This window comes from Odontesthes bonariensis, chromosome 20, assembly GCF_027942865.1.
Source record: "Odontesthes bonariensis isolate fOdoBon6 chromosome 20, fOdoBon6.hap1, whole genome shotgun sequence".
Taxonomy (NCBI): domain Eukaryota; kingdom Metazoa; phylum Chordata; class Actinopteri; order Atheriniformes; family Atherinopsidae; genus Odontesthes; species Odontesthes bonariensis.
In genome coordinates this window covers 10,826,243-10,839,140 of record NC_134525.1, presented here as the reverse complement: position 1 = coordinate 10,839,140, position 12,898 = coordinate 10,826,243, and the positions used below count along the sequence as shown (strand labels likewise).

General features: G+C 41.7%; 1 protein-coding gene across 2 annotated transcripts in view; it reads right to left on the bottom strand.

The window, feature by feature from the left end:
- The window catches only part of tmem108 (transmembrane protein 108), a 56,589-nt gene that overhangs the window by 10,106 nt on the left and 33,585 nt on the right, over window positions 1–12,898 (bottom strand). For both annotated transcript variants that reach the window (XM_075451989.1, XM_075451990.1), the window contains exon 2: window positions 12,563–12,646. In XM_075451989.1, coding sequence (XP_075308104.1) covers window positions 12,563–12,602 — 40 coding nt within the window. In that variant the 5' untranslated portion in view covers window positions 12,603–12,646. The remainder of the gene's footprint in view (window positions 1–12,562; window positions 12,647–12,898) is intronic.

Sequence of the window (12,898 nt, the reverse complement as noted above, 5' to 3'; positions counted from 1 at the left end):
AAAAACAAAATAACGGGAGTCATGGAACATCAAGCCATCAAGTAACTATGGAAACCAAGTTTCCATTTCCAAAAAGAGCAGGGGAGAAGGGTGGATCTATTTGAAATGTAGAACAAGAGAGGGACAGAATATGCAACAAAAAAAAGCCAAAGCAAAGGTCAGTAATGGTAATGTCTAACTTATTTCCTATTGGAAGCTTCCCCGCCCGTCCTCTGTGTTCACACATGGGTCTGAGATACATTACAGCAGAAACCCAAAGGTCTGATTATCTAAACATGAACATAAATCATTAATCATATCCGTCCATACTCAATCATACGGATTTTCAGAATAGAGGGTCACAAACTCTAATCCACAGAGCCCACTTCAGACCCACCGCTCATTTATGGATGCTCGTTCTTTCCCAGCATTCCTTTATTCAGGGGTATGAAGCTGTCAAAGCAAAACCTATTGATGCCTTTCGTTGATCCTAGATGGTCACATTAGGACAAACTTAGAGGACGAGGAAAAACACTAAGAAGCTAAACCAAACCAGGCTGTCACAACCTGGCAACCAACATCGTTGCCAGTGATAAAAACAGCAAAATCTCTGTCAGAATTGATCAGCTCAAACTCTCTGGCTCTCTTCTCCTGATTTGTCCAGTTGATCAGAGGCTCTGCATAAATCATGTGGCTTCACTCTGATCTTTAGCCAACATGGAGATTAATATTCATTTGGGACTTTGCAGTTTAGTCAAATCATATTTTATTAAAGATCGTATCTGAAATGTTAAACGGGAGCTAACGCTGATTTTCAAGTTTTCCTGAAGTCCTGAATACAAAGAAGGATAATACGGGCCTATAAATGCTGTATCAGATGTCGTGTTGCTTCTAATTATTTTAGAGTTTTTGAGTGAGCGTTCATGTTTAACCTCACACAGATAACACTACCTCATTAAGAAAGATTATAGCACAATATGTGGGCTTCACTTATCAGTGACAAATATGAAAATGGCCGAAGATAAATGACTGAAAGTTCATAAGGAGATCAACAGGTTATGATTTAGGTTCCCTGAACAAATGAAAGTAGCTGAGAGCTCAGAATGAGCCATTAAGCACCTATCAGTCATGTCAAAGCCCAGAAGTTTGGAATTTGGTCAATAGTTTCTCAGAGAAACGTCCTTAATAAGTTCGATAAATCACATGGAAACTATATGTTTTATCTTGGACGCACAAGTAAAGAAAGATTTTCTTCCATGAATCCATGTGGCTGATAAATTACATTGACTAAACTCTGTATTGTGGGAGAAGCTTTCTCTGTATGCACTGAAGTCATCGAATGGAGGACGTGCTGACTTCTAAATCTGGGTTTGTTTTATGCAGCATACTGTAAGGATCCAGCTCACACTAAGGGCGTCTTTGGTATGAAGAGACCCTGAATACTAACTTTTAGGATCAATGGGCCTCATGCAAGAACATTTTCGTATTTTTATTCTAAATTTCTCTCACTTTTTTCGTACGAAAGTCTCGTACGAACACGCCACGACAGATTCAACAAACGCTCTTAACTTGGGAAAAAGTGTCTAAACGACCTGCGCAAATGATGAATGCCACCCCTGCGTATTTAAGTGCACGTGCACGAGGATAGTAGATTTGCATACTCCACGCCCAAAAATAATACCATATAAGGCAACACAGCCTCCCTCCTGTGCCAGGAAGTGTTGAGTGTTGAGTCATGAAAATGGCATCAAGGCGCAAAAAGAACTTTAGGGGCTCTGAGACTGAAGTTCTGCTTTCAGAGATCCAAAAAGGAAAATCTCATGTTTAGCAGCGGAATTACGGGACCTGCTCAAGTCAAGAAATGGGAAGCAATTACGAGTGCTGTTTATTCCGTGTCACCTGTAGTTCGTAATGTCACCGAAATAAAGAAGAAATGGTTTTATATGAAAATAGCTTAAAAAAAACCATAAAACGTCTCGCCATGGCCAGGCGCTTGATGACCGCAGCTAAAGCCGTGCAATCAGTTGTTGCCTCATCATGATGGCACTTTGATGGGACGGTCCATGAGGGGGGTCTTCTGGCACCACACCTTCTGGTCTGCCTGGGCTGGTTCAGGTGGAGACCCTCGTTCATGGCAATATTGTGCAAATCTGGCATGCCTTCTCTGGGCTATAGAGCAGTTTGCCCCCCCCCCCCGCTGTATCGAGACACACCCACCTGGCCTTCAGCTCAGTGCGCTGCACAACAGCACGGGTGCTTTGATGCGTATATGTGTTTAATCTATTGCTCCGATTATGTTTGGCTGTCCAGCTACGGGATGAAAGTCCCTCTTAATTTGTACTTGTTGAACAGCGGTGTATGGGAATTTGATGTACCATGGGTGATAAACTGATGAGAGCTTTGATGACCAAGATTCAAGATTCAAGATTTACCAAGGGGAGCGCACGACTCACAGAGGACTGGGACACCCCCGATCTGTCTCCAATCTCCCTCTGAAAGGTTCCAGTGGCCAAAAATCCAAGGGTGGTGAGGCTGGTTACGCTTCCCATTGACCTTGTTATATACAGAGTCAAATTAACCTTCAATTAGTGCATAATTTAAATCAAACAGAATAATGTCAGCATAATTATGGGGTATAATGTATATATTTATTTATGTTTGCTTCAAACTAATTACAATCCATTAGTCAAGCAAACTTGATTTGAATAACAGCGGACTATTTTACGAAACTCCTACGACAGGTCTGGATCATTCGTAAATTCTGTTCGTACCTGAAAGAAAACTTACGAATTATTACATACGGAAAGATTGGTGAATGCGCAAATTCTCTTAAATCCCTCGTAGGCACGACTTAAGAACAAATCTGTGCGTATGAACGGTTATTGCATGAGGCCCATTAAGCCTAAATACTGTCAGATTAGCCTCTAAAATAATGTGTTCCAGTTCCAGCACATCTTTTAATATACATATGTATCTAAGCTTGTAAATAAATAATGACATGGTGTTGGTAATCAGAGGTCGTATTCACCTAATTCTAGACAGTTGTCAGGGGCAACAGTTCATACATATAACCTTAGAACTGAAAAAAGGTATCCAGCATGCTGTGCATTGCATGTGTGTTGTGTTGTTGTATGGACACTGCACTGCACGCTGAGGTAAATGGGCATAATTTGTCACAGCGGGTGTTTGTCTGGCTGATGGAGTGAGCTCTAAAGCAGGGTAAATGGAGACAGAGAGCCCGGTCCGGCCTCCACAAATACACGACACAAGGAGTGAATTAACAAAAAGCGATGATTAAAAAGACCCAAGAAGTAACCTGAGCTTCGTGAACATTCATTACTGAGATGGAGCGCCGGGAAGAACATGGGAAAATTGGATGGAAGAGGCAGGGTGGGAAATAGTGCAGTGAGGAGGCCAGAGATGCAGCGCTGAGTAACAGAGGAAGCTGCGTGGGTGTTTGATCAGGCTAAAGGCCGGATTATACTTCTGCGTCTATCGTCTTGACGTGTTGCTTTGCTCTGGTCGCAAACCACTTTTCATGTTATGGTTCTGCAACCTCGGTCTGGAATTTCTCGGGACGCACAACAGTTTCCCCTCGCGAGAATTTCGGTGGGCGGTGACGAGAACTTTCGGCGGCGCCAGCGGAAGTGTTTATCTTTCAAAAAAAAAAAGTGTATGCAAGATATGGATCTGGAGTTGCTCGACATCGAAGAAGAACAGCTTCTTTTATTGCAGTTGGCGAAAATGCAAAGGAGGAAGCCACACAGACAACCGGAAAGGCACACCGAGGACCAATCACAGCCGCTTTTGTCTGCGCACTTCCGTTGGTGGTCTGCGTGCGTCCGACGTGTAGTCAGGATTTTTCTGAGGTGCACGACAACGCACGCAGAGCCTCTGCATGGGGGAGTGGTCAAGATTTTGACGCTCGCAGAGGCTCTGCGTCCGAGCGTCAGAGGCTTTGCGCCTGAAGCATAAATCAGGCTTAAGACAAAAGCAAAAAGGTTGGATTAGACCAATTACACGTTTGTTTTGGTCAGCAGCACCTGTCAGCTCCATATGATGTTGGCTGTTTTTAACTAACTAAAAAGATTCAACTCATTGTCAGCAGCGATGATGCAAGAAATGACAAGAGTTATGCTACAAAAAAAGCATTTTAATGGTGACATTGCATCAAAGGTCCCTCTCGTTGTCCTTCTACTACATGCTTTATGAGGAGGGAAGATGACGTATTATAACTCACAATGACTCGGCTACCTTTACCACCTGATCAGCTGATCTAAGAATAGCATATTATGCTAATATCGTGGGGAAAAACAACTCCCAGGTAAAATCACTGAGATTATATCCTCATTTATATAACTAATGGCATCAACCTGTTTTGCATTACATAAGCGCAGGATCCATTGAAGGGAGGAGCAATTTATGCAAGAAGCCTGCTGACTTTGCTATTTGGAATGCATGGGAAGCAGGTGACATTCGTTGAGGTCCTCCATTGATGCTATCCTGGACATCAATAAATCATGTTGCAAAGCAGCATCCTGTGTGCTGATCCAAAGCTGGCTTTGTCCCACCGATCATTCACTATTAGACTCAATGTCAGGGGCCAGAGCGGCGGCCGCTCCATCTAAACTTACACGGGTGGAATGGTAAACAACATATTTACTCCTGCTGATGAAATTCTGCTTAATCTTCTGCTTCCAGTCATAAGCTATGACTCAATTTTCTGGGGAACAGTATTGTTCAGGTGCTCTGCTTCATGGATCTTCCAGCCGAATCAATCATGCTTAAGTACTTAGTGTGTGATATGCGGGCTATCAGTGTTTATGCACTGGCCTGGCTGCATGATCAGTCCTCAGGGGGAAATATTTATCTTTTTTTCCAGGGGTCACCTCATGCTATGAGCAGCTCCAGTATGCACCAGCAATCTGCCCACGAAGCGAGTTCTGGAGCTGGTTGTGCCACATCATCAGCGAACAGCTGGCAGGGCCGCTGTTCGAACAGGAGGGTCTAAAAAAAAAAAAAAGGAGCCGAAAATAGAAGCAGCAAAATCATCCATCAATAAAGCTTGTGACGGTTCATCAGGCTTTACTGATTAACTGCAACTGCTCTGTCATCTCTGCTCAGCAGCATGAAGGGAAGCAACATTACTAGATGCAGGGGGAACGAAATACAGAGACTTTGGACAAGGGGAAATGTTAGTGAAGGATTAAAAAAACTGAGACAACACTGAGATCATTCTGTTTGGTAGCAAAGAGAAGAGGGTCAGCGTTGGTAAATATCTTGAGACTCGGGATCTTACAATCACTGACCAAGTTGGTAACCTCGGAGTGTTGATAGACTCAGATCTGACTTTCAGCAGCCACATCAAAGCTGTCACCAAGGCAGCTTTTTACCATCTCAGAAACATCAAAAGAATTAAAGGTTTCCTCTCCCAAAAAGACCAGGAGAAACTCATCCATGCATTCATCTCCAGTAGACTCCATCACTGTAATGCTCTTTTAATCATACCAGCTTTAAAATCTTTACACTGGCTTCCAGTCAGTCACAGAATAGATTTTAAAAGCCTGCTGATGGTTTACAAATCCCAGAACGGTTTAGGCCCAAAAATGCATCTGTGATCTGTTCAGAGAATATAAACCCAGCAGAGCTCTTAGATCCAAGGACTCAGGTCAGCTGGTCCAGTCCAGAGTCCAGACTAAACATGGAGAAGCAGCATTTAGCTGTTATGCTGCAAACAAGTGGAACAAACTGCCAGTGGAGATTAAACTTTCACCAAATGGAGACATTTTTAAATCCAGGTTAAAGACATTTCTGTTCTCATGTGTCTATGCATGAAATCTGCACGCTATCTTTGAACTTATCCCAACTGTTGCTTGTTTTTAAATTATTTTATTTGTTTCTCTTTATATTCTTTTATGTATTTTTAATGCTTCTTCCACACCCTGCTGCAATGCTTTTATTTTATGTAAAGCACTTTGAATTGTTCTGTACATTCAATTCAATTCAAAAATACTTTATTTATCCCAGAGGGAAATTAAATTATATGCTGCATGAAATACATGAAATACATGAAATGTGCTATACAAATAAATTTGATTTGATTTAAACCCTACACTGAGATTAAACACCTGATGATACGTTCTCATTTGGGTGCATGATAAAGCCCAGAACAACCAGGCCGGCTAAGACCGAGCACACAAAGTGGAGCCTTTTCCTGACTGATACGTAGCTCATTAAAAACTTGCCAGGCTTATCAGTGTAGCTTGTTGCTTTTTGTGCTGGGAAAACCAAAGATGGTCTTAAGATAGCTTAATGTTTAAACTGATCTGTGATATCTTTTAGCCTTGCCAGTGCTATGTCATCGTCCTCTGGACTTGTTTGATGTTTTATTTTGCTAGCAACATTTTTGAGCCTCAAGCTTTTAATCACATGTAAAGTGTTCATTAGCTGCAGCATATAATAAACTGATAGAGAAACTTCAAGCTTTTGTTGCAGAAGCAGCTGACAGGTGGTGTTGCCACTGGTTATAAAATGAAACGTGCAGACTTAAGAGCTGTTATAAATAAACTAACGACATGACTGAGGTGTAAATGTAAAGGAACATAATGTCTCACAATCTCCTGGAATAAACACGGATCCCCTCAAAGCCTCAGGGCACAGAACTACAGGCAATAATTTAGTCCTAAATCCTCCTTACCATCCAGCCAACCCTCCACGGACCACATTTAGCCTCGTTTAGGATAATCACAACCACTCCACTGTAGGAGAGAAACCTCTACGGGATTCCCACCAAATCCTCTGGGGGTAGAAGAAGAAAGCTTTATCTGCAGCTCCCGTCAGAATACCAATGAGCCCACATTATTTCGTACCGACACACACCACTTTAGCGCGCCCCTCAACGCAAAATGAATTAATATCCCACCTTTGAGGAATAAAAGCTGACAGAATCAAATCAAAGTAATCGCAGGCCGTAAGCGGGGAGTTTTGTTGAGGGCAGTCTGAGCCTTTCATTTTAAGCTTTGACGGGATGTTGGAGCGAGCAGCAGCAACAGAACGGTTCATCAGTATGATGAAACTTTTATCTTATTTGATTTTGTTGTATTTTATTGCTTTCACTGTTCTTTCATTGTTTTTATTTGTTTTTACTTATTCTTCTTTTTATCTATTACCTGCTGTAAAGCACTTTGGTACATCAGAATGATTGTCTGTAAAGGGCTGTATAAATAAAATACATTTACATTTACATTTAGCTACAACTGGTGCTATGAAAATACTCTGACTACTTCTAACTTTATCAATGTTGCTAATACAGCTGTTGATAGGGTTGCTAACGCTAACCCCAGTGCAACAGTTTACTCCACACCTTCTCATCTCTTTGCTGCTACAGTGTTGGGTTCTGGTTTCTCCTTCCTTTCCTCCTTTTTTGATGATTTGATCGTGCTCACCTTTGTATTTCTATGAATCTGCTGTTCCCTTCATCTGCTGTCATTCAGTTAGGGTCATTTTGTGTCACCTGTGTTTGCCGTGTTCTGCATTCAGGTCTTCCCCTCAGGCTGTTGGGGGTGTTGTGTGAGATTAATATTGAGACAAGACATGAAAAATAATTGTCCTTCTTCCAAGGAAAGGTCTGACAGTCACACGGAGTGACAAACAGTCTGCAGAAGGATGCGCAGGCAGTCATTTATCAACACATTGTCCTGTTTTCTTACTCATTTGAGAAGTTTCTTATCGTTGTGACGCCTGCAGCTGTCACTTCTGCACTGTACTGTAGTTACAGCGGTTTATCTTAAAGTCAGCTGTGAGCACAGTGAAGATTACAGAAAGGCACATATCAAGACAGATTAACACCAGGTACAAGCACAGAACTAACACAACTCTCCACGAGAAAAGAACACACATAATTCTGTATTGTTGCCTCTAAACACACGAGGAAGCTAATGATTCATTCATGAAGAAACGAATCAGGAGTCACAGATTTATTTTGGTCCTTGTTTATATCTCCAGCTCCTAATGAAGCATTTCATGGACCTAACCTAATCTATTAATGAATAATTGGGCTGTGATTAATTCATGAATATCAATTATACTTAAACATCTGATCATGAATACTTAGACATTTATTAGCATAGATACATAATAATGAGGAGTTACGAAGAACTCATTACTTTATTATCATCTTGAATGCATCACACAGAAGTTCTGTCAATTATTTAAATTAATTTCCACCATTGAAAACACAACTAAGTCACGTAAGATATCACGAATAATGAGAGAGGTTCACTTGGCTGTAACTTGGTATCCAAATTAATATGATTTTAGTTATAATAATGCTCTTTAATTCCCTAATTAGTTTACACACCAAACAAACAAACACTTCTTCACCTTCACTGAATGCATCATCTTGGACTGACTCAGAAAAAGGAAGATATGATACTTCTCCAAATTGGACTGTTTTCTTCTTCTTTTTCAGCTGTTTTCAGCTGTTTAAATGGTTGCACCTTGCAACCATTCACTCCCTTCAGGGCTGTATTTCTTTGGTCTAAATAGCTGCTGTTTCCTACAGTTATATGTTACAACTTTAAGCCGAAAGCTTCTGATCTGAGTCAGATTAGATCTAATTATCATGAGAATAAAAGGTCAGAATCATGAGGTAGTGAGTCATGATTATGGGACATCTCATTATTATTAAATATTAAGTCATTATTTGAACAACTAATGTTCCATTTTCTCAGGATTAAGTGGTTATTTTATGAATGATGATAAGTGGGTATGCGCCACATATAGTGCATACCCACTATATTGATCAGCTCAAAATTAAACAAATTAACCTAGTAGCTAATCTACCCAAAGTGCATACCAACTTTTTTGCACCACTGAGTGCATGATCCTCCTTCATTATTGTTGGAGACGTTTCACGTAAATATCTAAGGTGAATATATGTCTAAGCGTGTGGTCCAAAGCATTAGTCAGGTCTGGCCTCTCCAAACATACCATCAGTCATCCCTGATGCAGATCAGTGACCAACGAATCAAACTTTGGTTGTACAGGATTACAATCGAGAGACTACGAGCAGGTGTTTCTTTCTTTGAATAATAAAAAAAGGACAACTTTTCTCACTGATACTACTACATTCCACCTCTTGAACCTGGTATTCCTATTCAAAGTTACACTGTAAAGTATGAAAGGTGCATTAAACTATTCAGCTGTACTGCTGATCACCCTTTATCCTTAAAGACACTGAGATCTGTGACATCTTTGCGTGATAACACATCACATTTCAACAAGACATTAAAAGTTTAGTTGAAAAGAAGGCGGTCAGCTTTCCTCGTTTAGACTGGTTTCAACATAAAAGCTGATGCTTCTGGAGTTCATCCTCATGGAAAGACTCAGCAGCATCATCTTAACACAGACAAATTCCTCTGGTTTGCTCTGGGGTGTGTCTGGCTGCCATTCTGGGAGGATTGCCCGTCCCATAGGGAGGCAGACAGATGGGGCATATCCTGTGGACGTCTGGGACTACTGGAGGAGGCCTGGATGGGCGAGGAGGTGGAGGAGGGAGGACTCTACAGATGTGAGCCCAGAGATAAGAAGCAAAGCTTTCGGAACAGGATAATGGCTTCCTGTTTGAATGCTCCGCAAATTGTTTGTCAGGTCACAGCAGCTTTGAACGTGTTTATCTGAGAATCGGACGGAGAGAGAACGGGAAAACAAGAACAACAAAGAGTCCTTGTGGTGTTTACTGGGGTAACGATTTACAGTTGCTGCTCTGACAGCAGAAACAGATCAAACAGGAAAGAGAGACATTAAACAGGAAGTTGTCTGGAATCTGAGGAAAATACTGACATGAATACTGAAGTCATACTGCTCCATTACAATCACAGAAGTGCTTATTTCCTTACAGAGAATGTCAACAATTCCATTAGTGATGGAAGCTGTATAAAGACCAAAAACTAAGCCAGGAAAACACTTTAAGACAACTTTAGACATTTATTATCTAAAGAGCTGTCTTAAAAACACAGTTTGCACATTTGGAAGCAACTGCCTGTCGGAGTCAGTTTCAGACGTGTCAACACAACACCTTCACAATAAAAAGCATTGATTCACTGTCGTTTGGGAGACAGATGGATAAATTCAGAGGAAATGAACTTCCTATCCTTCCTATCCTGACACCTATCGTGTTGCGGGATCATCTGTCTTGCATCCCTCGTCTTGCCCGCAGCCTGAAGATGTTCAGGCAACATCATCCCCTGCAGATGGCTCTTCCAGAAAGATAAATGAGAAACGTGTCTGCGCTGCACAGGGACAGTGGTCTCAGGTGGGCCTCTGCAAACTCTAAAAAGAAAAAAGCTAATGAAAGTCCAGCGTGCCCGAGGAAACTCGGGCCTCAGCTGGACCTACGACTGAATGCATGAAGGAAAAGCTTCAAAAGAGGATTCACCTGGTAAAAGAAAACAAAAACAAGTATGGTGGTACTCTAAACTCCTGTTCATATCTTCCACTCAGACTTTCTCTCTTTTGATTGAACTATTACTTGGTGACCTTGTTCCAACTCTGCAGCAGCTTAAAGCTCTCTGCTCACAGCAGCAGAGGTTTATCACTTCTGAGGGATTGAGGCAGATTTGTCAGAGACAGCCAGTGGCTCACATGCCCCGAGGTGGTGCTTGGGTGTGAATACCAGAACCGTCCTGGAACCCGGCCGCTCTAAATCTGACCGCCATCTTCCATATTCATGTGACATTCTACACTGGTGGACTGCCAGAGCTCTGTGCATCATCTCCCCAAGCTTGTGAATTCAAAACAGCACAGGCATGACAAAAAGTAAGTGGATGCCCCAGGGTATCCAGAATAACTGATGTCTAAAAACTGATGTCTAAAAACTGGAGCTCACAGAGTGCGGAAAAGTAATGTTTACCTGTGGTTTCAGGTGGGTTAGACTGGAGATGAAGATGTGGGAAAATGAGGACTTTTTCATGCACTAAAACATGGATCAAGCCTACCTTTTTTCTCATTTGCTTGAGGTGTAATTATATTGCATTTGTCCACACATTGTCAGTATTTTTAAGTTCAGAAATGCTGCTTTATCTACCCTGCATTTAATGTTCATGTAGTATAGTATAGATGTCTAAATGTAAGCAGCATTTTCTGATCTCCATCAATGAAAAACACTCCAGGCAGCAGGAACAATCACAGTCACCATCTTGTCTTGCTTCAAACTATCTGTTTTTGTTTTTCCATGTAACAAAAGTAAAAAAAATGGATATTATTAATTACTTTGTGGCTCCGCTTGGATTACTTAACTGATCTGGTTAACTTGTGAGACACAAATACTTTGATCTCTGAGTGAAGCCACAGTTTAATTTAAATACTTTCCTTGTGACGTCTTTGGTCATTTGTTACTTAGCTTTATTCATTTTTAAGTCACTGATTGCACAACAACTTGTTATTCTGCTCTCCTCTGAAACTCTGACCTTTTCACTGAAACAGCGCCGTCATCACGACCACATGGAGCAAGACTCGTCACCCCGGAAACCAAGTAAATGGAGGAGACTTGCTGCTTCCTGTGGTGCTGGTGCATCCTTTTCAGTTTTAAGGTTTTATTATCTTTTTAATGTGTTTGCATGTCGGCTTTTGAACACCTTCGTCAAGTCGGGCTTTCTTCCTGCTCTTTGGTTTCACACCTGAACTCAGCGAGCTGAGTGCTCCACACCTATTTTACGTGGTCTGTGGAACTTTGTGTTTTATCAAGGTTCTTTTAGTTTTAGTTTTGACTGTCTTTTTTAGCTTCATATTGTCTATTCTAGCCCTCTTGTGCATTCTGTTGAGTTTATTTCCTGCTTATGATTCACACCAGTCAGCCATTTTGTAATTATGATAATGATGAAGCAATGCTGGCCCTTTCCTGTAGCGATCTCTCTCTATAGTCCACAGCTCATGTGTCAGTTACCACACAAGTTGCTCGTTTTGTGCTCACGATCATCAGATAAATACTTCCAGGGTTTTCTTTGCTCTTTGCCAGCTCGTTGTCACTGTTCCTGTGCGTTTGTTGCCACGTCTGGCCTGTTTCCCACGTCCCACTGGTGGTGTTTCGGCTTTATGGACTACCTGCTTCAGCTGCTACTATCCTGCCTCCTCCTGTGAGCCTCCATTTGATTTGGGTCCTCAACTCACAGCAATTCACACTCACACTGAAGTTTCCATGACTTACGTAAGTAACAATACTGTTTTCTGTGTTTCTGCCAGATCCTCATGTCTGGCTTTTGTTACCAGCCCTATCTGCAGGTTAGTTAAACCCTTTGGATTTTTGTTTTTGGATATGATGCCCAGCATTGCTTTTAAAGTCAATATACCCAACCAGAAAATGGTCATCTTCATCATTTTGTAAAGCAATCTGAGTTATTTGAATATGTGTACTGCTGTACTGACATGATATATTAGGATAGGAATATTGAAACCGAATGTTATTGGCTGGCTGCTGCCTCTATTTGCATATGAAATGTCCTCTCAGACGCTGTTTATCACACCAAGGAGACCCCATTGATGGTCTCACTCCCCATCCAAACCTCCTCACTCTCAGTTTACTCACTCAGCAGCTGGCAGCGCAGGACCTGCAGGCTTGTCTTCATGGTATCATATGATCCGGCTCCTCCTCCACAGTGGTCATGGTTCTCTACAGAAGAAAGAAAGGTAAGATGAAACTCAAAATCACATTCAAGTCATGGGCAGGCGTCGGTGTGCTCGGCTGTGATTACGTATGGGCAGGCTTGAGCGTAAAGGTGGAGGGGTTTGCAGAGAGTCCTGTTTAAGTGTGACAGTTTCATTCTTGTGATAACTGCCGCACATCGGTTGCACCTCTCATAACAGATAAAATGAACTATACAAAACTTAGGCTTTGCTATGAAATACCAGGTGGGACTGCAGT